Source organism: Ranitomeya variabilis, chromosome 2 (assembly GCF_051348905.1).
Source record: "Ranitomeya variabilis isolate aRanVar5 chromosome 2, aRanVar5.hap1, whole genome shotgun sequence".
NCBI lineage: Eukaryota > Metazoa > Chordata > Amphibia > Anura > Dendrobatidae > Ranitomeya > Ranitomeya variabilis.
The window spans coordinates 663,962,363-663,985,479 of record NC_135233.1 but is presented as its reverse complement, the minus strand read 5'-3'; the positions used below and the strand labels follow the sequence as shown (position 1 = coordinate 663,985,479).

General features: G+C 43.2%; 1 protein-coding gene across 1 annotated transcript in view; it reads right to left on the bottom strand.

Annotated features, from left to right (window-relative positions):
- The window catches only part of NMBR (neuromedin B receptor), a 536,877-nt gene extending 514,637 nt beyond the window's left edge, over positions 1 to 22,240 (bottom strand). The window contains exon 1 of the mRNA XM_077292811.1: positions 21,496 to 22,240. Within this exon, the coding sequence (XP_077148926.1) occupies positions 21,496 to 21,911 (416 nt within the window). The 5' untranslated portion in view covers positions 21,912 to 22,240. The remainder of the gene's footprint in view (positions 1 to 21,495) is intronic.
- Positions 22,241 to 23,117: the final 877 nt, after the last annotated feature.

Sequence of the window (23,117 nt, the reverse complement as noted above, 5' to 3'; positions counted from 1 at the left end):
CTGGAAGTAACGTTGATCCGTCTTTTGGCAGCAGCGGTTGGTCTCCGGTACCTTCCGCTGTGCCCCTAGTCCATGTACTGGTGTGGCTGGAGGAGCGTGGGCCATGGCACTGTCTGAGCCTGACAGGATCCGGCAGACATACGCTGGTGAATCAGGGCGCAGATGACAGTCCTGCACCGATCTCTCTCTGGCAGCATGTGCGCAGTACTCACTAGCCCGGAACGTTCAACACAGCGCTTTGTGGTCACCAACGGGCACACTGCACGTCCCTCCTCACAGTCTCTGGCAGTGGTGGTGGGGAAGCTCGAGCGCGGGCCTGCGCTATACTGATACTCAAGGGCCGGAGCACTCACGTACCCCTGCTGTGCACTGTCTCTTCCCACCAAGTCTGCCATATCCGCGTGCGCTGAGCCTGAAAAACCCTTACCACGGCATGGTCCCTCTTCTTAAATGGGCATGCAGGTCATAGGAAGCTGAATAAAATGATAACTGGATATCTGCGATCCAATGTTTTATTCCAGAGAAATCCATTTTAAGTAAATTAGATGTTCCAGGCTATGGGCCGGACACTAATCTGCATGAAACTCCACCTCCAAGGCTAATTTTACATGAAGGGGGAGTTACTAGTGTGATGTGTACTGGCCACTCTCTGCTCTCCTAATCTCACTGCAGAGCTGTGTGTGATTCTACCTGACACATCTGCAGCTTCCTCTCAGACTGAGCTCCCATCTCACAGGCAGACAGGATTGCAATAGTGTTAGGGTATGTTTCCACGGTCAGTATAAGCAGCGCTTTGGATGCAGTACATGTCCGCTCCGTCCAAAGCACTGCCGGCTTTTGTATGCGCAGTGATTCCGCATGTGTTCATTGAACCATGCGGATTCACCGCATCCTATACATTGGACTGTGATATTTATCTTGCAGAGACTGAGTGTCTCCACAAGATAAATTTACATGCTGCGGTCTAGAAAGATGCGCCGCATGTGCATATACACAGGGAAGCCTGAGGTATCCCTGCACGCATATGTGGCACCCCTGGGGTCCAGTCGCCACAGAGGTACTGCACCTCACCCAGAGGTGTGGTATCCCACTCTCAGGTAAGGAGGGAGCACTAACCAGGACTCTAACACTCACATCCAACACACACTAGTTCAGTCAGAGCATCTGGGTGTACCCTTAAGGAGGAAGGCCTCATCCCAGGCTAGATAGGAATGGGTGTTGGGAAGTGGGTGGGGTAGGTAGAGTAGGGGAGGAGGTTAGAAGGTGGGAAGAACAGTGCAGAAGGCAGTTAGAGAGAGAAGTGGAGCTGAGCAGACGTGCAGGTCTGCAGCTCCTGAGAGACAGAACAGAGAAGTGTTAGAGGGAGCAAGAAGGGAGCTCCAGAGTGGACAGAAGGGGTCCAAGGAGCACGGGTAGTGCAGAAGCAACCCATGGGGCCCATATCCAGATGTGAAGGGACCAGGTCGCAGACAAGGGGACCGGCCCCAACTTAGTGGAATACGTCAAGTTCAGCTAAGAAACCAGAAGCTGTGGCTTTTGCAAGAAGCACAGTCACATCCAGTCACATCTCCATTAGAGAGAGAAGTGTAGCTGAGCAGACATGCAGGTCTGCAGCTCCTGAGAGACAGAACAGAGAAGTGTGAGAGAGAGCAAGAAGGAAGATCCAGAGTGGACAGAAGGGGTCCTAGGAGCAAGGGTAGTGCAGAAGCCACCCGTGGGGCCTGTATCCAGACGTGAAGGGACCAGGTCGCAGACAAGGGGACCGGCCTCAACTTAGTGGAATACGTCAAGTTCTGCCAGGTCGCAGACAAGGGCATGGGTATTTTGGCCATACTTTACCAAAAAGGCAGCCACATAGGATCCAGGGGACCAACAGAGAGTGTCACCCGACAAGATCTGAGGCTGCTGGCCTGGGACACTGTGCGTAAGGCGCTGGGCAGGAGAAGAGTAATGCCAGTGTAGTGAGACGGCCAGAGAATGGCATACGAAAGGAGTCCTGGAAAGGTGTATCTCAATCTACCTGGGAGTTTTCTGGACAACTGACCTGAAGAACACAGCATCTGTCTAGCGTTTGTGGACTGGAGAACTGTGAGTAAAAGTGGAAACTGCACCTTACTGTGTCCTATGCGTTATTTCTACAACACCTGCCCAGCCTACCTCAACTACCATCACCACATCACCTACTCATACAGTTGCCCTTGGGTTTAGCTCTGCCTGTGGAGAGCTGTACCAACTCTGCTGCATCACTACCAGCCCCAGCGGACTCTGAAGCAGTGTTGGCTAACACCTTTATTGCCGAGTATCACAGGTGGTGTCACGAACAATTCCCCTTTTATTACATTCTCTCTTTTATTGGACGCCCAGGGCCAAGGACCGGGTCCCTGCTGCTGTGACACATCCCCTTTAAGAACCAGCCCGCTACCGAGTATCCCCACGGTCCTGGCAGGTACTCCACATAGTGGAGATGGGATTTCATAAAATCCCATCCACTATGCTGTAACATCTAGCAGCTGCGGATTGAATGCTGCGGCTGTAAGCAGGGTCCAATCCACAGCGTTTATTGACCGTGGAAACATACCCTTACAATTTAGCAGAGCTCACAGAGCTGCAAAAAATGTGTTTGCTAGAAGACAAAATTCAGTTCTGTGTTAGGTCTCTTTCACACATCAGTTTTTTAGAATCAGTCACAATCCATCAAAGTGTTGAAAAGACGGATCCTGTGCAGATTGTAAAATACTGATGCACTGGATCCATTTTTTTGATGGATCCATCGAAGCAGCTGCTGCCGAAATTTAAAGGAATAAAATTCGAGATATTTTTTTTCCCTGAAAGGAAAAATGGGTTAAACTAGAGGAATTAGAAATTCTTCCAGGCATGCTCAGTTTCAAAAGATGGAATCCAGCGACGGGTCCTGCGTCCATAGGCTTCCATTATAGCCAGCGATGGACAGCGCAAGATCCGTCGCTGTCCGATTTTTCGACGGACACAAAAAACATTACTATGTCCGTTGTCTCCGGGCGACGGACACAGAATTTACGATGGATCCGTCAAACAATGGATGAAACAGAAGGCCAATCGTCACAATCCGTCGCTAACACAAGTCTATGAGGAAAAAAACGGATCCAGTAGCAACATTTGCTGGATCCGTTTTTTTCACAAAACACCGGATTTTGATGGAAACAAAAAGACTGAAGTTTGAAAGAGGCCTTAATTACAGGTCTCAGATTGATAACTTCCTGTCAGGACTCGGAACATTTTTTATTACCTTTTGTGCATTACTGCCCTTTTCCAAGATGGTGTCTTTGGTCTCATGTGCACTGTGTCTTCCTGCTATAAAACTCCACCCCAGCCTTCAGTCTGTGCTAGAGTATTCTGCCTTGCATCCAGCTCCTGACCTCTTGTGACTCCCTGGCTATATACCTGCTCCTGTGAACCTGTGTGGTGATCCTGCTACTCTGCTCTGAGTTCCTGCTGCATACACCAGTTCCAGTAATCCTCTTTTATCTGCTGCTCGTGTTTACTTCCATCTGCATTTGCTGGACATGTAAGCTGTTTCTGCTTTGCAAGAACCTGAGACTATTACCCAGGCCCCCCTGGTTGAGCTAAGGTATTATTTGAACTGCCTTATAAGCATATCTATATGTGTTTTGGACTAAGCAAGGACTTATTCGTGTCAAGTATCCTCAAGAATAATTGTGCTTCATAGACTTTCTGCATGATTGCATTTTCCTCTGAAGTTTCCTATAGACTGCTGAGCTGCATTTGATATTTGCACCAAGTGTTGTGGACTTGAGTTTCTCTCTGCACCTGTTTGAATCACCGTGTGATAATATAGACTTTACCACTTATAAAACTGTGTCCTGTAGTTGTCTTGTTCCACGCAAATAGTCTCCTGAGTTATCCCCTATAATTATTACACTTCCCTTTTTATTTAAAATAATCTCTGGAGCCTGAACAACTCATTTACATATAAGTAAAATGTGGATCCCTCTGGAAAAAGACATTGGATGGCAGATATCAAGTTATCATTGTATTCAGCTTCCTATGACCTGTATGTCCATATAGACAGTTTAGGAGGGTTAATCCTACTGACAGATTCCCTTTAAGAATATATACAGGGAGCTAGAAATGAATAGTTGAACAGTGTACAGAAATGTTATACAAATGGCATCTGGATTTTTTAAAAACTTTGACCAGGAAACATCACTAGGGAATTACTTAAAGGGAACCTGTCACCAGGTTTGGCTGATATGAGATACAGCCATCACCTTTCAGGGCTGATATACAACATTCTATAATGCTGTATATCCACCCCAACCCGACCTGTAAGAAAACAACACTTTTTATTATACTCACCAGGAGGAGGTCGAGTCCGAGTGGTGTAGCTGGTCTTGGCCCAGCGCTTTCCTTCTTCTTGTTATGCCTTCCTCCTTCTTGCATCATGTGGATGACGCGTACCTACAGCATCGCATTCCTGCCCAGGCGTACTTCTCTGCCCTGACTAGGGAAGAGTAAATACTGCTGGGGCCTCTTTGACCTTTCCTGGCGAATGCGCACTGCAATACCTTGCTCGCAGATAGGTATTCCAACACAGGAGCACAATGCCGGGGAGACTGTGTGAATGACTTATTGACGCGTCACCACACAAACCAAGAAAGAGGATGGCATTGCAAGAAGAAGGGAGGTGCTGGACCAAGACCAGCGACACCCCTTGGACTGGTCTAATGAAAGCAGTTTTTCTTGTCTTCAGGATGGATTGGGGCAGATATACTGCATTATAGAATGCTGTATATCAGTCCTGAGAGGTGGTAGCTGCTTATCACATCTATCAAACCTAGTAGTGCAAACTAGGAAAACAAGGAGTGCAGATAGGGTCTTATCCCACGTTATACAATGTGCAATTTTGATCAAAAACTGCTTGCCTGGTGGTGTAGAAACAAGGCTTGTATGTCAGCTGTCGCAGATCCACGGGTCGGCTAGCGACCTAATTACAGCTATTATCCAGGGAGATAGTGGATTATATCCGCGCTGCCAGACAATTCAGAATACAATATACGGTTAAAGGATGATGGTGGTTTATTCTACACGTTTCGAAGTCATCAGGACTTCTTCTTCAGGAAATACTACATATCTGCAGGTTAATAGCATTTTTTCCTGATGACAGGTTCCCTTTAAATAAATGTCTACAATGTCATTAAATACTGCACACGTGTAATATCAGTCACAACGAATAGCATAGCCCATTCTGAATTCAATTAATTACAGTGTTCTTGTTCTCTAATTAAATTGGCCATAGCCCATTACCCTCAGTTGTATTGTGGATGTTCAATTAGGTCAATGAAGACAGCTACATAAAAAAGTGATCTGGGCAAAAATGTGATTGAACTGAGTTGTCACTAGGGTCAAAAAAGATCAGTGGCCTCAGTATCATGATATATATTTTGCCGCCATATCCCCTTCTCACCTCCAATGTAAGACTTTGTAAACACCACAGAAAACACAGTGATAACTCTGTAAATACATATAATGTAGGATATGTTATCTGTAGTCCTAAGTAACACAACAGAAAACACTGATAACTCTCTGAGCACAGATTATGTACTAGATGTTATCGGCAGTCCTATGTAACACCAGAGACAACACAGTGAATACTCTCTCAGCACAGATAATGCATACCTCCCTACTTTGGAAGAACAGAAAGAGGAACATAGAGTGGCAAATTTTAGCATGCCCCTGGCCACACACCAATCCACGCCCATTTACCATTTCAGCCACACCCCTGATCACACCCCAATCTACACCCATGTGCCATATCTTTCTGCCCCGCCAGGAGGACATGTCAGAGTGGCAGGGGCAATGAGGGTCATTCAGCAGACGCTGGAGACTGCAAGACATAGAGCATTTCCATGTAAAAATGCTCCTCAATGAGGAGTTTAGGACCTGCGATGACGTCGCGGCTTGTGATTGGTCGCGTGAGCGGTCGCATGAGCGGCACGCGACCAATCACAAGCCGCGACGTCATCGAGGGTCCTAAACTGCTCATTCTTAGGAACGGAGGCTGCCGGTTACAATCGGTAAGGTCCAGGGGCCACCGGATGGGTGAGTATATCCATATTTTTTATTTTAATTCTTTATTTTTTACATGGATATGGATCCCAGGGCCTGAAGGAGAGTTTCCTCTCCTTCAGACCCTGGGAACCATACACTGGGAACTTCCGATTCCGATTTCCGATACCACAAAAGTATCGGAACTCGGTATCTGAATTCCGATACCGCAAGTATCGGCCGATACCCGATACTTGCGGTATCAGAATGCTCAACACTAGTCAGGTGGCATCAAGCACACGGCTTAGTAATGAAGAGGCATCTAGACACCTATCAATTACTAATCCTATAGTTGCATGGTAAATAAAGACACGGTCAGAATAAAGTCCGTTATTAGAAATAAAACAAAACACACTTTTCTATTTTTATTTAAAATAACAAACAGTTATACTCACCTAATACCTAATTCCACTGAATCCTTCATCTCCTGTAATAAAACAAAAATAAAAAACAACAATAACCCTCACCTGTCTGTTGTTCTGTCCCACATGGTAATCCATTTTTGGAATCATGGCAGCTCTGATTCCACTATAATTTAAATGCAGCTTTTTTCCTTTCAGGCCAGCAGGGGTTAATGTCAGTTTTCCTTGCTGTCAGCTTGCTGCAGGTATTCAATTGCTAGGTCAGCTGATGTGGGTGGTGACCACTCCCACCATCTTTTAAATAGTCACCTGATGCATCAGCTGACTGCTGGTGATAGTTATTCAATGTAGACCAGCCTTGCAGTTGCAGGTCTTGGGTGTCAGCACTGTATCAGCTACTTCTGGAGTTCGGGGTCCTGTTTCCATGTCCTCTGCGGTGTGGAGCTTGGCAGCAGTGCCTGGAGCTAAGTTTTGTGTTTTTACCTTATCTGTCTCATGCTTGTCACTACCCCCTGTGTTTGTATCATCTGCAGTGGTGAGGCTAGCTCCCTTGCCGGCCAGTGCACTAGTCAGGGCTATGTGAGGTGACAGTGAAGGACGAGGTTCGTGACGGCGGCCAATGGAAGGATCCGCCCAGAAACAGGCTCAGGCTGGAGCTCAGGAGGTATCCTATCCCTCATTCCCTATTGCTAGGGCCTTCTTCTCCCCTTTACCACCCCATTGAGTGTGTGTTGTGCCATCCGCTGACCGACCCCCAGTGGGATTGTGACATGTCTGGGGGATGAATAGTTTTCAATCTGGGCAGTGCCAAGTTGCGACCATCAAGCCTGAGAACTACTGGTGAATGAGCTGCTGCAAGCACAGCATGATTGACCAGCAGTAACATCATCATGGTTACCGATGGTCAGTGAGACTGCGTTCTCAGCAGGGCTGAACTGCAGTGACCTCAGCACCAAGGGAAAAAGTCAGTGATGAGGTCACCGTAGTTCAAGCTCAGTGAGTTCACAGCAGATCACATTGAGAATTTCTGAAGTAATTCAGATGAAAAACGCAGAGGAAAAAAATCACCGTTGTATTTTTAAGCGCAGAATCAAAACTTGTCTGTATTATTAAAAAAGCGTTAGAAACACGGATTTACATTCAGATCAAGTATTCAAAATATTCTGAAAGCGATATCTCCACAGAATGGGGTTCAATAGCTTTAGCTCCTGCAAGTAATGTAGAAGGTTGTGGGTTCAAGTACTGGGAGACTTACAAAAAGGAAAAAAATTACATTTTTGTAATTTCTCTGTATTATTTTTAGTAGTTCCATAGGAATAAAAAATCTGACTCTCTATTCACCACTAATATACAGGAATCATAGAAATTCAGTGTTATATACAATGTATCTCTGTGTACATGTTTAATCTGCTTCTGGGTTTACTGTCCACAACACAGCTCAAGAGTCCTATATTATCCTATGTTTACCATTGTGGGCTGCGGCTCATAGCTAGAGTTGCTGCCTGAAAACATTGATACATGAGTTTGAGTTCTGAGGAGACCTGACCAGGAAAAAAGGAGTGAATATAATAATTTAATTGATAATATTCACACACACACACACACACACACCCCCCCGAGGGGACAACAGAGCGATGACGACCGCAGACATAGGTGAGTATTAGATGTCAGGACACAGCTTTCATGTGGTGGGACTGAGCGCTCAAATTGTGATGGCCCCACTGAATCCAGGACAGTTGGGAGCTATGTACAGGGCGGGCCATTTATATGGATACCGCAGAGGAAATGCTAGTCTAAGGGAGTCAGATTCCTTGTAGGAATGCTCAGACCTGACACCCATAATATGGTAGTGCACCGTCTTGCTGGAAGAACTCAGGGAACGTGCCATCTTCAGTGCATAAAGAGGGCAACACATCATCATGTAGCAATTTCAGATATCCAGTAGCATTGAGGTTTCCATTAATGAAGAATGGCTCCACTATCTTTGTACCCCATATACCACACCATACCATCAATTTTTGTTTCCCAATTTTTGTGTTTCCTGCAAAGTGGATTGGTCGTTGTGGGCCAGTTGAATAGCCACCAGGGTCTCCCAATCTGACCCCTTAGACTTTTATCTTTGGGGTCATCTGAAGGCAATTGTCTATGCTGCGAAGATACAAGATGTGCAGCATCTGAAACAACGGATACTGGAAGCTTGTGCTAGCATTTCTTCTGCAGTGTTGCTTGCTATCAGTGTGTCAAAAATGGGAGAAGGGGGTTGCATTGACAATCCAACACAATGGACAGCACTTTAAACACATTTTATAAGTGGTCATAAACTTGAAAATAACGTTTGATGAGTCACATGACCCTCTTCCCAATGAAAAAAATAAAGTTGGATCCAAAATGGCCGACTTCAAAATGGCCACCATGGTCACCACCCATCTTGAAAAGTTTTCCCCCTCCCATATACTAATGTGCCACAAACAGGAAGTTGATATCACCAACCATTCCCATTTTATTTAGGTGTATCCATATAAATGGCCCACCCTGTATAACGTACTACATGTTACCTGCAGTCCTATGTACACAGTGATACTTAAGTACAGATAATATAGTAGATGTTACCTGCAGTTTTGATTTAAACAAATTTTTCTGCTTCAGTGTCTTTAGATCTTTTAGTCAGATGTTTCTATTGTTTGTAAAGCACAGTTATAAGCATCTCATATATTTTACATTTTTGCTCACATATGCATCAAGTTTATGCAAAGACTCTATCTTGACCCTTATCTTTCAAAACTTCTGCAATTCACCTTGGCAGCTGGAATCAGCTTCTGGACCAAATCCTGTTTGATGGCAACTCATTCTTGTCTAATCAAGATCTAATTGTTTGTCCTTCCGCTTTTTGAGAATGTCCCACGGGTTCTCAATGGGATAGAAATCTGGAGAGTTTCCTGGCCAAAGACCCAATTTTTTTAAGTTTTGTTCACTGAGGCACTTAAAGAAGTCGTCCACTACTCAGACAACTTCTGATGACGGCGCTGTTCCAAAGATGTTGGCACTGGCTCTTCTGGATATAACTTTGACATGGACATCCTTTACCTGTGGCCAATCAGTGCTGGCTTCATTGTCCCATACTATAGACATAATTGATATCTTGAGAAAGCAGCACCAGCTCTCACTTCTTGCAGATTTTTTGATTTGTCCGAAGAAGGGGAGAGTTTAGCCGATTGGCCGCAGGTAAAGCGTGACATAACAATGTGATACAAGCCTAGGGAGAGCCAGCGCAATACCGGTTGAAAGGTGCTGGAGGTGAGTACAGCTGTTATTATTTTATTGGAGGAGAAGCGTAGTGATTCAGAAGGGGTTGTCCAAGTTGAGAACAACCGCTTTATTACTTTTGCCTTGTGACATGGTCTCCATTATGCTAGAAACAGCATTGTTCATCACCAAATTTCTGCTGGATGGTTGGGATAAGTTGATCTTGGAAGATGATTAGATACCATTCTTTATTCATGAGTGAACCCACTCTATGGAAGAAAAGTCCCCACACATGAATGGTCTCAGGATGCTTTACTATTGACACTGGAATCATGGTAGCGCTCACCTTTGTTTTCTTCAGAAAATCATTCTTTGAGGTGGCCCAAATAGGGGTCTTCATATGAAAATAATAACTAATTTAACAAAAATTACTAATTTGGTGGTTTACTGTGTATATCTCTTTTATACTGGTGACTGCACAGTTGTCCCAGAAAAGTGTTTGTGTAGCCCAACCCAACTTAGAGTAGTTGCCCATCACAACAACCCATGTCCATTTGTTACATTAGAGACCCTTTTTGTTTGTGCTCTTATAATAAATGAAATAAACACACAATTAAATATATGTAGTTAATACTAATGATTCATTACAACCCAAAATATAAAAATTGGTTAAGGTAGAAATCAAAACTAAAAAACTAAATTAATATATCCAAATTTACTGTGGGGAAACTGAAGGTGGTTACAACATTAATGATAAATGTCTGTTACATTTACATTGTCGACACACTCAGCCAAAAAAACTTTCCACTTTGGATGGTTTTTGATAGGTGAAAGTTATACCGGTATAGCTATAAATCTTATTTTGACTGTCTTGTGGGGGTCATCGCTTTTTCTATGTGGTTGGCACAGACCCCCATATACCGTATTTTTCGGACCATAAGATGCATCTAGGTTTTAGAGGAGGAAATTAGGAAAAAAAATTGAAGCAAAAAAATGGTAAATTCTGCACTGTAATAACCCCTAACCTAGTATGCATGGCTCCTTCATCCCTACCCCAGTGTGCATGGCCCCATCCTTATCCTGGTATGATTGGCACCATCTTGGTCCTGGTATGCACGACCCCATCCCAGTCCTGGTAGGATTGGCCCCATCATGGTCCTTGTTTGATTGGTCTCATCCCTATTCTGGTATAATTGTCCCCATCCTGGTCCTGGTATGAATGGCCCCATCCCTTTTCTTTTATAATTGGCCCCATCCCGGTCCTGGTATGATTGGCCCCATCCTTTTTCTTTTAGAATTGGCCCCATCCTGTTCCTGGTATGATTGGCCCCATCCTTTTTCTTTTAGAATTGGCTCCATCCTGTTCCTGGTATGACTGGCCCCATCCTTTTTCTTTTATAAATGGCCGCATCCCATTCCTGGTATCCATGGCCCCATCAGCAAAGATAAAAAAAATTACACTTACCTACACGGCGCTCCCTCGCAGCGTCCTGCTCCGGTGCCAGCAGCTGCTTAATGCTTGTAAGCAGCGAAGGGCAAGGACATCATTCACTGCTCACAAGCAGAGTGAGCACAGCTGTTGGAATACTTACTGGGACCGTTCATCGGCGATCACGGTGAGTATCCATTCCTCTTCAGTAGCGCCTGCTTCCTGGTGGGGCCGGCAATCACATGTGCCGATACTTAAAATAAAAATTCAGAATGTTCATTTCTCTTAAGTATGGGCACACGTGACCGCCGGCCCCAGCAGGAAGCAGGCGGCTGACAGTGCGTGCTACTGAAGAGGAATGGATACTCATCTCAGGTGAATGGTCCCGATGAGTATTCTGGCAGCTCTGCTCAGCTTGTGAGCAGCACATGACATCCCTGCCATGCGCTGCTTACAAGCATTAAGCAGCTGCTGACGCCGGAGCCGGACCCTGCCAGGGAGTGCCATGTAGGTGAGTGTAATGGTTTTTTTTTAAATCTTTCCTGATAGGGCCATGGATACCAGGAACAGGTTGGGGCCAATTATACCAGGGATGCCAGAAAAATGAATATGTATTGCCCTCCACACCCATTGGCATGGAATGCAGTGCATATTCATTTTTCTTTAGCAGCGAGCACAGGAGCTAGCCGGAGCTGCCAGCTCCAGCCTCCTGTGACCACTGATGCTCCACTGAAACCGCTCCCCCACCTCCCCACCACAGCCAGAGCCCATACATCTGGACTATAAGACGCACCCCCCATTTTCCTCCACATTTTGCGTCTTATAGTCCAAAAGATACGGTGCTTTAGATAGCTGTTGGCTGAATAATGCACATTTTTCATCTGGCTCCACCAAAGACAGGAGCACTTGAACTGATGAGCGCTCCTGTCTTGCCAGGTCCATATCTTCACTGACATCATCCATTGAGGAAGAGGTGGGACCCAAACACATTAAACTGTTGGACAAACCCATTGATATACAGTTGAGTTGGGTTGATGTTATTTCAATGTATATGGGAGCTTAAAGGGAATCTGTCACAAGGTTTTTGCTATTTAAGCTGAGAGAACCATTATGTAGGGGAACAGATCCTAATTCCAGGGATGTGTCACTTACTGGCCTGTGTGTTGTTGTTTCAATACAATCACTATTTTTCAGCAGAATATTATCACTACAGGACAAGCTGCCTCATGCTTGTTAGTCTAACCGCGCTCTCAGCACTGATCAGCAGCTTTCTATCATTATACAGTGTATACAGAAAGCTGCCAATCAGTGAGGTGGGCGGGGTTATACACAGCTTAAAAACTGAGCTCTCCTCAGAAAAAACTGTGATTGTATCACAATTGCGTCACCCAGTAAACTAAGTGATACATTGCTGGAATCAGGGTCTCTGTCCTTATCTCACGCTCTTGTCATATTACATAACAAAAACCTGCTGACAGATTCCCTGTAAATCTTCAGTTTAGTCAATCTTTATTATCTGCATAATTAAATGTTACCTTTTGATGTATGACAACATTTGTTTCCAGTTGGGAAAGATTGACTATAGCCTTTCTCAATGTGACAGTTAAAGGGAACCTGTCAGCAGGATTGTGCACAGTAACCTACAGACAGTGTCAAGTTGGTGCCGTTATACTGATGATACCTTGGTTGATGAAATTCATCTTGTGGTTGTTGTTACATCTTTTTTTTTAGTTTTGTGATCCCTCACTGACCGGCCCCCTAGTTTACATAATGAATACCTGTACATACTGAGGATAAAAAAAAATCTTCTGCAAACAGCATGCCTCCTGATTACTTATACAGATGGCATATACTTATGTCCGAAGGTAGGGACAGTGAAGCCGGTGCTGACTGGGCGCAGGGCTCATGCGATATAACAATCTCCCGTGAGCCCCAGGAACGCGAGTACCGGCACTGCTGGAATAACGCCGGCACCGAGGGTGAGCATAAGCATTCTGATTGAGAAGGGCTTGCCTGGTAATGGACAACCCCTTTAAGGCTATCATTATTCCTACTGTATATTTTGCACTCTTAGGAAGCATTCTGCAATGATTTTTAGAGATTTCCATGAACATAACTTTTGTAAAAATGGCCATTAATAATGTGAACATTTCTCCACGCTGTCTAAACTTTGTGATCTAACAAAACTTAAATTACCACACTGACATTTCTCTAGGACCTCCGATTCTTAGATCTATCCCACTACTTTTCCCTGTAGTCGTACTTTCTATTGTCTTCTTTGTAACAAGATACAATAAGGGAAACCGTTCTTTAAGACCTCCCCAGGATCTACTTATGCCTGCAGGACTCTCCTGGTCTTCAGGAAGCAAAAAGGAACCAAGTACAGGGATTTTCCCTATGGCTTGCAGTTTTCAAGAATCAAAAAGCTAGAGCCAGAGGACAGAAGAACGTTGAAAATCATTTTGGAAGACGGAATTTGATAGTAGGTGATTTGCAAACTCCACATGGATAGGAAGTGAAGATGTGCAGTAGACTTGTTCTAAAAATTCAGCTCTACATTTACAATGGAGTTAAATGTGAAGAAACATTGTTTATGACACACTATGTTATATACAATATTATTTGGTCCAGCAGGGTAATTGGTTTTTGCAGACCTTAGATAATGAGACAAAGATTCCGAATATGCCATATCACAATAATACCAACTTCCCAGTACAGGTGTATTGCCATATAATAACTAGACAATATCTACACAGAACACCTGGGGCACAGATTTACACAAGTTAGATAAAGCTCCAAGCTTTACTATAGCAATGTGTAACATGTCTATTCTATGGCTTGCTGGTGTGGAAATGTTATTATATTATTACAATTAATACTGTATAAAGTGCCATAAACAATCTTATAATCTACCTTATTATCTATCTAATATCTATCTATCTATCTATCTATCTATCTATCTATCTATCTATCTATCTATCTATCCCATATCTATCTATCTACTTAATCTATCTATCTATCTATCTATCTATCTATCTATCTATCTATCTATCTATCTATCTATCCCATATCTATCTATCTACCTAATCTATCTATCTATCTATCTATCTATCTATCTATCTATCTATCTATCTATCTATCCCATATCTATCTATCTATCTATCTATCTATCTATCTATCTATCTATCCCATATCTGTCTATCCCATATCTATCTATCTATCTATCTATCTATTTATCTATCTATCCCATATCTATCTATCTATCTATCTATCTATCTATCTATCTATCTATCTATCCCATATCTATCTATCTATCCCATATCTATCTATCTATCTATCTATCTATCCCATATCTATCTATCCCATATCTATCTATCTATTTATCTGTCTATCCCATATCTATCTATCTATCTATCTATCTATCTATCTATCTACCTAATATCTATCTATCTATCTATCTATCTATCTATCTATCTCTCTATCTATCTATCCCATATCTATCTATCCCATATCTATCCCATATCTATCTATCCCATATCTATCTATCTATCTATCTATCTATCTATCCATCCCATATCTATCTATCTATCTATCTATCTATCTATCTATCTATCTATCTATCCCATATCTATCTATCTATCTATCTATCTATCTATCTATCCCATATCTATCTATCTATCTATCTATCTATCTATCTATCTATCTATCCCATATCTATCTATCCCATATCTATCTATCTATCTATCTATCTATCTATCTATCTATCTATCTATCTATCTATCTATCTATCTATCCCATATCTATCTATCCCATATCTATCTATCTATCTATCTATCTATCTATCTATCTATCTATCTATCTATCTATCTATATATCTATACCATATCTATCTATCTATCTATCTATCTATCTATCTATCTATCTATCTATCTAATATCTATCTATCTTTCTGAGAAATCTGCTGAAAAGTTGCTGCTAATGGATCAGTAAAGCCACTTTTTTTCACTTTAATTTTTGGAGCGCTGCCTGTTTTTTTCTGATTTTCTATTTTGGAGGATTGGACATCATCTTAACAGGTTTTACTGAGCCCGTTTGTTTTTGGTAGTGCTGCCAAATATTATTTAATCATCTATCTATCTATCTATCTATCTATCTATCTATCTATCTATCTATCTATCTATCTATCTTATTACCCATCCATCCATCCATCTGCTTTAGTAACATATAAATAACATACAATTGCTCCTGGTTGTGAGCTGAGCTTATTTGATAGTCAGCCAGAATTCCTAGTTGTGTGACAAATATAACAATTAATTTAATGCAGCACAATACAAAAACGCTACAGAAACAATGTTCTTGATGAATAAGGCACTTTCCTGCAAATACGAGCATTAGACACAAGATGTGTGATTAATGTATGAAGCAAATAGGTGAAATCATGTTCTAATATCGGAAACTATATAGGAGAGCTTCAGAGGACATAGCAAATCAGTCCCATTACTGTGGTTGCAAGGGTGCCATTCATCCTCCATGTCAGGCATTATCTCCAATAACGGGATGCAGGACAGGCTGCATTTATGCTCTGTGAGACATATTGTTTGTATTCAGAAGCCCCGTCCCCTTTATTAAATAACAATCTTATTCATTAACACAACTTATTTGTGAGCAGAGTATCTCCTTACCACAATGGGACGAGCAAACCTATTCATTACAGAGTTGTCTACTACATTGTATAATACTCCCATTGATTTAAGTGTTGTAAATACATACTGCTACCATATGTGCTTCTGAGTGGCGCTATTTCTGACCACTCAGTCCGCATCACGTGACCCCGGCTGCAGCGGCTGCTGATGTCACGTCAAGTTCCAGAATCCCTTGCATCACCCCTCCTGATTGACTGGGCTGTGGGTGGAGTTTCACAGCACGTCACAGCCCAGTTTCCAGCACGTGCTTTCCCTCTCTCCCCTGCTTTGATTGTCCGCAAGCACACGCTGGATACTGGGCTGTGACATGTGGTGAAACTCCGCCCACAGCCAAGTCAATTGGGAGGTTGCCTGCGACTGGGTCACATCCGGGTGATGCAAAGGATTCTGGAACTTGACATGACATCAGCAGCGGAGGTTGCCTGCGGCTGGGGTCACGTGATGCGGATTGAGCAGTCAGCAATAGCGCCATTATTTACAACGTTTGAATCGATGGAGGCATTATAAGATATAGTGGACATCCACTTTAAAAGTTATTCATTGTTAGGACCATGGTCCAGCATCCAGACAAGTTTTCTGAGCCTGAACCACTTTCTAACAAGCCCCAATCCTCTTTGGATTAGCCAACCTGGAGCATCATCATCGTGGTGGCCTGACATGAGCACATTGCTTCACCAAGCCAGCTATCTGATAGAGGACCCGAAGATGCCGGCAGGTAGGAGGCTTCACCGGGCTCCCGTCCAGCTATCACAGAAAACTGATGTGGCCTCTGGGCCGGGGTCCGGCAGATTTGTTTGCCATCCTCTAAAAGTTAGCATATTTGTTTAGGCCAGTTTGTATCTATATTGGGACATACATAATAAAGTTATACAAACTGCATAGTCCAAACTGGAAAATATGGTCTTATATCTGTCTTGATGTTGTTGCTCTGGGTGCCAATTTATGGCTCAGTGTCTTCATTTTAACTTTTTTTCTCTAGAGCAGCAATGAAATTCTAATTTCATATATTCCATGTTTGCAAACTATAGTGCTACAGAGTGCGGCTTTAATTTGTTTGTTACATATGGAAGTGGATACTCTTACCTTGCACTTGGTCACACCTGTTTTTCTGTTTGAAAGTGACAGTCTTTGATAGGTACATACACAGGCCTACTGACCTAGCACTCCATCCATCAGCCTATGGCGGTTTTAATCACAGCTTGTTCCTACCCACCCATATAATTTGTAGGCTACAAGCCCAAGAGAGGTTTCATATTAGGTTAGGATCCGAGCAAAGAAGGTCACCTTGTTGATGGCCGTTGGGCACACATGAATTTGCCAATTCATGTGCTAAGTATCTTCATTTTAGCTTTTTTCTAGAGCAGCAATACAATTCCATTGTCACATATTCCATATTTGCATACTATAGCAGTACAAAGTGAAGCTTTAATTTGTTGGTTGCTCTATGTGCGTTTAGGAACACGGCATTATAGACTTGCATTATTTTTTCCCGTTGTTGAGCTCTTACACAGGCTACAGCGTAAAAGACTTAATATGATAAGGTATATAATAAGTAACATAAATTGCACATAACATAAATTCTTCCAAATCTGCTTAACCCAGGCTCTTAATGGATACATCTTGTAAGTTCCATCCTTAAATATTAATGAGTCTCTGTCTTTTCAGTATTAGATTAATAATTAAGAAATTTCAAGCGAACATGCTTAATCTAGACTCAGCAAAGTTTTTTAAGTACAAATGAAAGGCAAGTTCACTTCATTATTTTGGGATATCTTTTGCATTACTAGAAGTTCATCATCCTTGGAGCTACAGTTGCGTGAAAAAGTGTTTGCCCCTTTCTGATTTTCTATTCTTTTGCGTGTTTGTCACACTTAAATGTTTCAGATGATCAAATTTAAATATTAGACAAGTAAACACAAAATGCAGTTTTTACATTAAAGTATTTATTATTAAAGTGAACCGGGGTCACAGGGTTAGTGGGTGCTTTCCTCCACTGGCCCGGCTGTCTTTAGAAAGACTGCATGGACCAGGGCTCATACAACTGAATGCCTGCGCTCTCTTCCTGTGGGCAGAATACTACTCAAACAACACAGGGTGAGGGTAAAACGGTGTGCCAATAATTTATTGACCCACCAACACACAATAGCATGTAGAATAGTCCCAGCAAATACCCAAGATGATGCACATTACAGAGACTCACCCTTTAGCTGACTCGCAGCGATTAGAGCTGCTTCCAGGGCCGATTACCCCCACTAGTGGCTCCCTGCTTTTGGAAGGCCCACACAGAGAAGAGGTAATGACACACTTAGGAAGCTAACCGAGTGAGGTATATGGCCAGGTGACCCGATTGTCCTAAACTGGATTCTTTAAGACAGGGGTGGGGAACCTTTTTTCTGCCAAGGGCCATTTGGATATTTATACCATCCTTCAGGTGCCGTACAAACTCTGCCCACAAAGTACATCCTGACTCTGGCACTGGTTTCGGGATGTAATCTTTCATTGCATGCCCTTCAGTGTTCAGTAGTGAACACTGGATGTGTGTGCTAACAGAGCAAGAAGAAATTAATGAGCTGGTGGCAATCAAAACAGCTCCCTGCCCAAGAATGGGGTCCCTGAGAATCAGCTCGGAGGCCTGATAAAAGGTCATCGAGGGCTGTAAATGGCCCTGGGGCCTGAGGATCCCCACCCCTGCTTTAAGACATCTCTGGGGTCTCAGTAATGGTCAATGAAGCAGTCCTGTGTGCTTCCATCTGGGGCCGTGGTCCTCTAAGATGACATTCTGTAGAGTCTCTAGGACCAGAGGAAAAAGTCTCCTTAACTAGTTCACAATTGGCCTTCAAGCCAGCATCCAGTAGTCAAGAGAAAAATGTCAATGAGGTTAACTCACATTGTTTGTTTATTTATAGTTTATCCTTTAATGTTTGCAAGTCAACAAACTTCATGGCGCGGTACAATTAGTCAATTAGTAATCAACAGATCAGCAAATATCATTGTTCAATGACCATGCATTACTGTTTTGCAAAGATAGCTTACAATAAACTGTAGAAGTTGATATTAGAGGTAAATATTCATCCTACAAGAAGAGTCAATACTTCAGACAACTGTTTATGATGCTGGACAAACTGAATTTACGTCTGGCATAATTAAGAAGAAATGCTGTGTCGTCACAACCTGTCAGCAGGATTGTGCTGAGCAAACTACAGACACTGTTATGTTGGCGCTGTTATATTGATTAAAATGATACTTTGGCTGATGGAATCCGTCTTGCAGTTGTTGTTTAATCTTTAGTTTTCAGTTAACGAGATTCTCATGCTTCAGGGGGGCCTTTATGAGGTGGTCTGCTTACATATTTATCCTTATGGTTTATGACAGGTCACTTAGCCATCAGTGACCTGCCCCCTATTTTACATACTGAATAAAATATGGTTTGAAAAAAAAAATCATACTCATCATGCAGGTGAGATTTGTTTAAGAATTTTTTTTTCTTCTTCAAGCAAAATGGTGCCAGCGGCGCCGCCTGTGCAGTAGCATCTATTGCGTTCCGATAGATGCTACTGCACAGGCGCCACCACCAGCGCCATTTTGTCAGAGAAAAAACAATTGGGTTTCATCAAGATGCCACCAGAAGCGCCTGCGCAGTTTCATCTATTGGAACGCAATAGATGCTATTGCACAAATGCTGCCATCAATGCCATTTTAGCAGAGAAAAAAAAATTAGGCTCAGTCAAGATGGTGCCGGCGGCACGTGCGCAGTAGCATCGTTCTAATGGATGCTACTGTGCAGGAGCCGATGGCGCCATCTTGATGAAGCCTAACTTCTTTTTGCTCTCTGGAAAAATGGCGGTTGCGCCAGCGCAGTAGCATCTATCAGACCACGATAAATGCTACTGCATAAGCGCACCCACCGGCGCCATTTTGTTTGAAAAAAAAATCTTATAACTATATGTATAAATAAAACGAAAATATGCATATTATCTTCTGTATCATGCTACTGTGCAGGTACCACCGCTGGCGCCATTTTGGCAGAGAAAAGAAAAAAATTAGGCCCAATCAAGATGGCATTATCCACAAATGGCAATAACATGGAACAGTGGTGAAACTTCCCAAGAGTGGCCAGCCGACCAACCTTACCCCAAGTGTGACAGACATGCAAATAAGAATAGGAAATCAGGAAGGGGCAAATACTTTTCACACAACTGTATATGATGAAGATTTACTAAGCATCAATATTTTGTCACAAATTGCACCAACAAAGTGGGTATGTAGTGTGAGCAAAATACAACTTCTTTTTCCAGTTTCCCGTCATCTTCCATGCATGTCATGTGCACATTGGGTAATAGTGTATGGTGCTCCGAACATAGTAGGTGGAAGCATGGTGTGCCAACATAAAAGAAAATCCAAGAACTAAGGGTAGAATTTCATTTGTTTTCACCATTTCACAGGACTTCGAATTATTTTTCAGTTCTTCATTACATTACATGGTAAAAAGAATAGGGTTATTCTAAACTACAACTCAGTTTTCGGAAGAATCGTAGAAAAAACGAAAGTGCAAAAATTAAAAATCACTTGGTCTGAAAGGAAATGCTTCCCACACCTAATTAGACCACTTTGCAATCTGTCTAAGCGGAATCTTAAAAATGACCAAAGACATACAGAATTGTTGTGCACAAAATATTGGTGCTTATGTGCTGCAACCAAGACGTGTCACAAGGAAATTGCATAAAATGTATCACACCATTGTGCTCCTTTGATAAATTTGGTGCAATTAGCTACAATTCTCATAAAGGAATGCATCCTATCAGATTGCCGGTGCAGATCGCTCAATGTATCTAAGTCATCATGGGAGCAACAGATGTACTGTAAAGCCACAATAATAATCATAGCAGCGCTAAACAACAAGAACTACAGGCAGATTTATCTTTATATCAAAGTGTTTTAAGTTTCAGCTAATCTGAATAAAAAAAAAAAACATTTTGACATGGTTCAATAATGTAAAAAAATAAATAAATATTAGAAAATATGTTACTATATGCTGTGAAATCTACTTATATACATGAACACAAAACATGAGGGTTAAAAACAGGCATCCATTTCTGGCAATTCTGCACACAATTATAAATCCTGACAAAGGGAAGGAAGAGATATTTCCACAACAAACAATATAACAAATATATACTGTGCCACACTGTATGTGCCCAGCACAGCACCCAGCATAGCACCCATATGCCCAGCAGAGCACCCATGTGCCCAGCAGAGCAGGATTAGTTCCCAGCAGAGCACCCATGTGCCCAGCAGAGCAGGCTTAGTTCCCAGCAGAGCACCCATGTGCCCAGCAGAGCACCCATGTGCCCAGCAGAGCAGGCTTAGTTCCCAGCAGAGCACCCATGTGCCCAGCAGAGCAGGCTTAGTTCCCAGCAGAGCACCCATGTGCCCAGCAGAGCAGGCTTAGTTCCCAGCAGAGCACCCATGTGCCCAGCAGAGCACCCATGTGCCTAGCAGAGCAGGCTTAGTTCCCAGCAGAGCACCCATGTGCCTAGCAGAGCAGGCTTAGTTCCCAGCAGAGCACCCATGTGCCCAGCAGAGCACCCATGTGCCCAGCAGAGCAGGCTTAGTTCCCAGCAGAGCACCCATGTGCCCAGCAGAGCAGGCTTACCTGTCTGCACTGAGAGCAGTGAGGGTGAACACTGATACTCCCACAGAAGTAAGTTGGATGGAGGGGATAAGCTTGCAGCACACTTCTCCAAGCATCCACTCCTCAAAGAAGAATCTGAAGGCGTCCACAGGCACACAGGTCACCAGCAGCAATAAGTCCCCAGCAGCCAGACTAGAGATGAAAATATTCGGAACACTTCTCATAGCACTATTGGTAATGAAGATCTTCACCAAGGTAACATTGCCCAGAAGTCCCACCATGATGATGATCAGGTACAAGGAAGGAATCACACACCTGATAATGAAAAAAGCCATTTCCCTGTTTGGGGGCACAGATGTCTCTGGCAGTATGCTTGGCACTACCTGACTCCCATTACTCTGGAGCAAGGTGCTGTTGGAGAGCTGCCCAGTGATCATCCTGCAGGCTGAGGATGCTCAGAGGAAAGTGGTCCTCCTCAGCAAGGTTCTTCTTCTTCAGTGAGTGTCTTGGTAGGAGACAGGTGATGATGACTGCTCTTTAGTCTTGTAACTGTGGGTTAGCTGAGAAGTTGCATCCAGGTAGTGAGGGAAATATAGTCTTTACACTGCATTGCTCAGTTCGCTAACTCTTCTTCTCTTGAAGAGTCTTGCTTATCACAAAGAGCAGAAAATCACTATAGAGGAGCCTGTAACCTCTTGTCTGAAAATGCCAATGGATCTTCTAGCACAACCTATGTGAAGAGCAGTGACAGCTGAGTAGCTGCCTTCCCTCCCTGCAATGTTCTTCTCCTGTACAACCTCTGGGTCCTCTGAGGGGAGGGACTGCTCCATCCTACAGAAGCAGACGACGGGCAGCTTGAGGTGTGTGCATGGCACGGACTCTTCAGCATCCTCTCTTCTATACAAGAGGCTCCAGAGTATTCAGTGGGGACATAATGCATCAAGAGTCTTCTGTCTGTCTAGACTGGAACTAAAAACAACTTAGAAGAGTCACTGGAATGTGCAACAACTACTTACCTGCCTCTTCCTATCTGTAACAATGGCAGGAGTTGCCCAAGGAGAGGCAGAAGTTCAGATGACAATGCTAAGCAGTCACTCAGCATTAGGAGCCCCTAATACAAGCCCCCCTAGCTGCAGTGTTATATGGTGGCATAATTAACAATGCCTTGCTCTAGCTGCAGGGCTATCCTGTTTAAAGGGAAGCGGTCACCAGTTTTTGCCTTACAAACCATGCCCAAATCATGTAAATGATTTGTATCTTCATAGGTGCCCCTGCATGCCTCTAAAAAATTATTTTATACATGTCACGTGCAGCAAGTAAATTGCATGATCCAGTCTGATGGGCGAATCCAGACTGCGATAAGTGCTGCCCTGGTCCCATCAAACACCACCTCTTCTACCTGGATGGAAGAGGATGACGTCTCTACGTCATCCACATAGGGCTCGAAGTCTCAAGCCGGCGAGATGGAATTAGAGAATTAGATAAATAATCATGAATGAGAGTTTTTAAAGGGAACCTGCCTGATCCAATAAGGCACATTTTTCATATGTCTTTTTGTCTGCAGCCAAAACCTGTTCTTTTGCCAGTAAAAAAGCTGGTTGCAAAAAGTTTTGCGCCATTTTTGGTACAGATAATATCCGTCA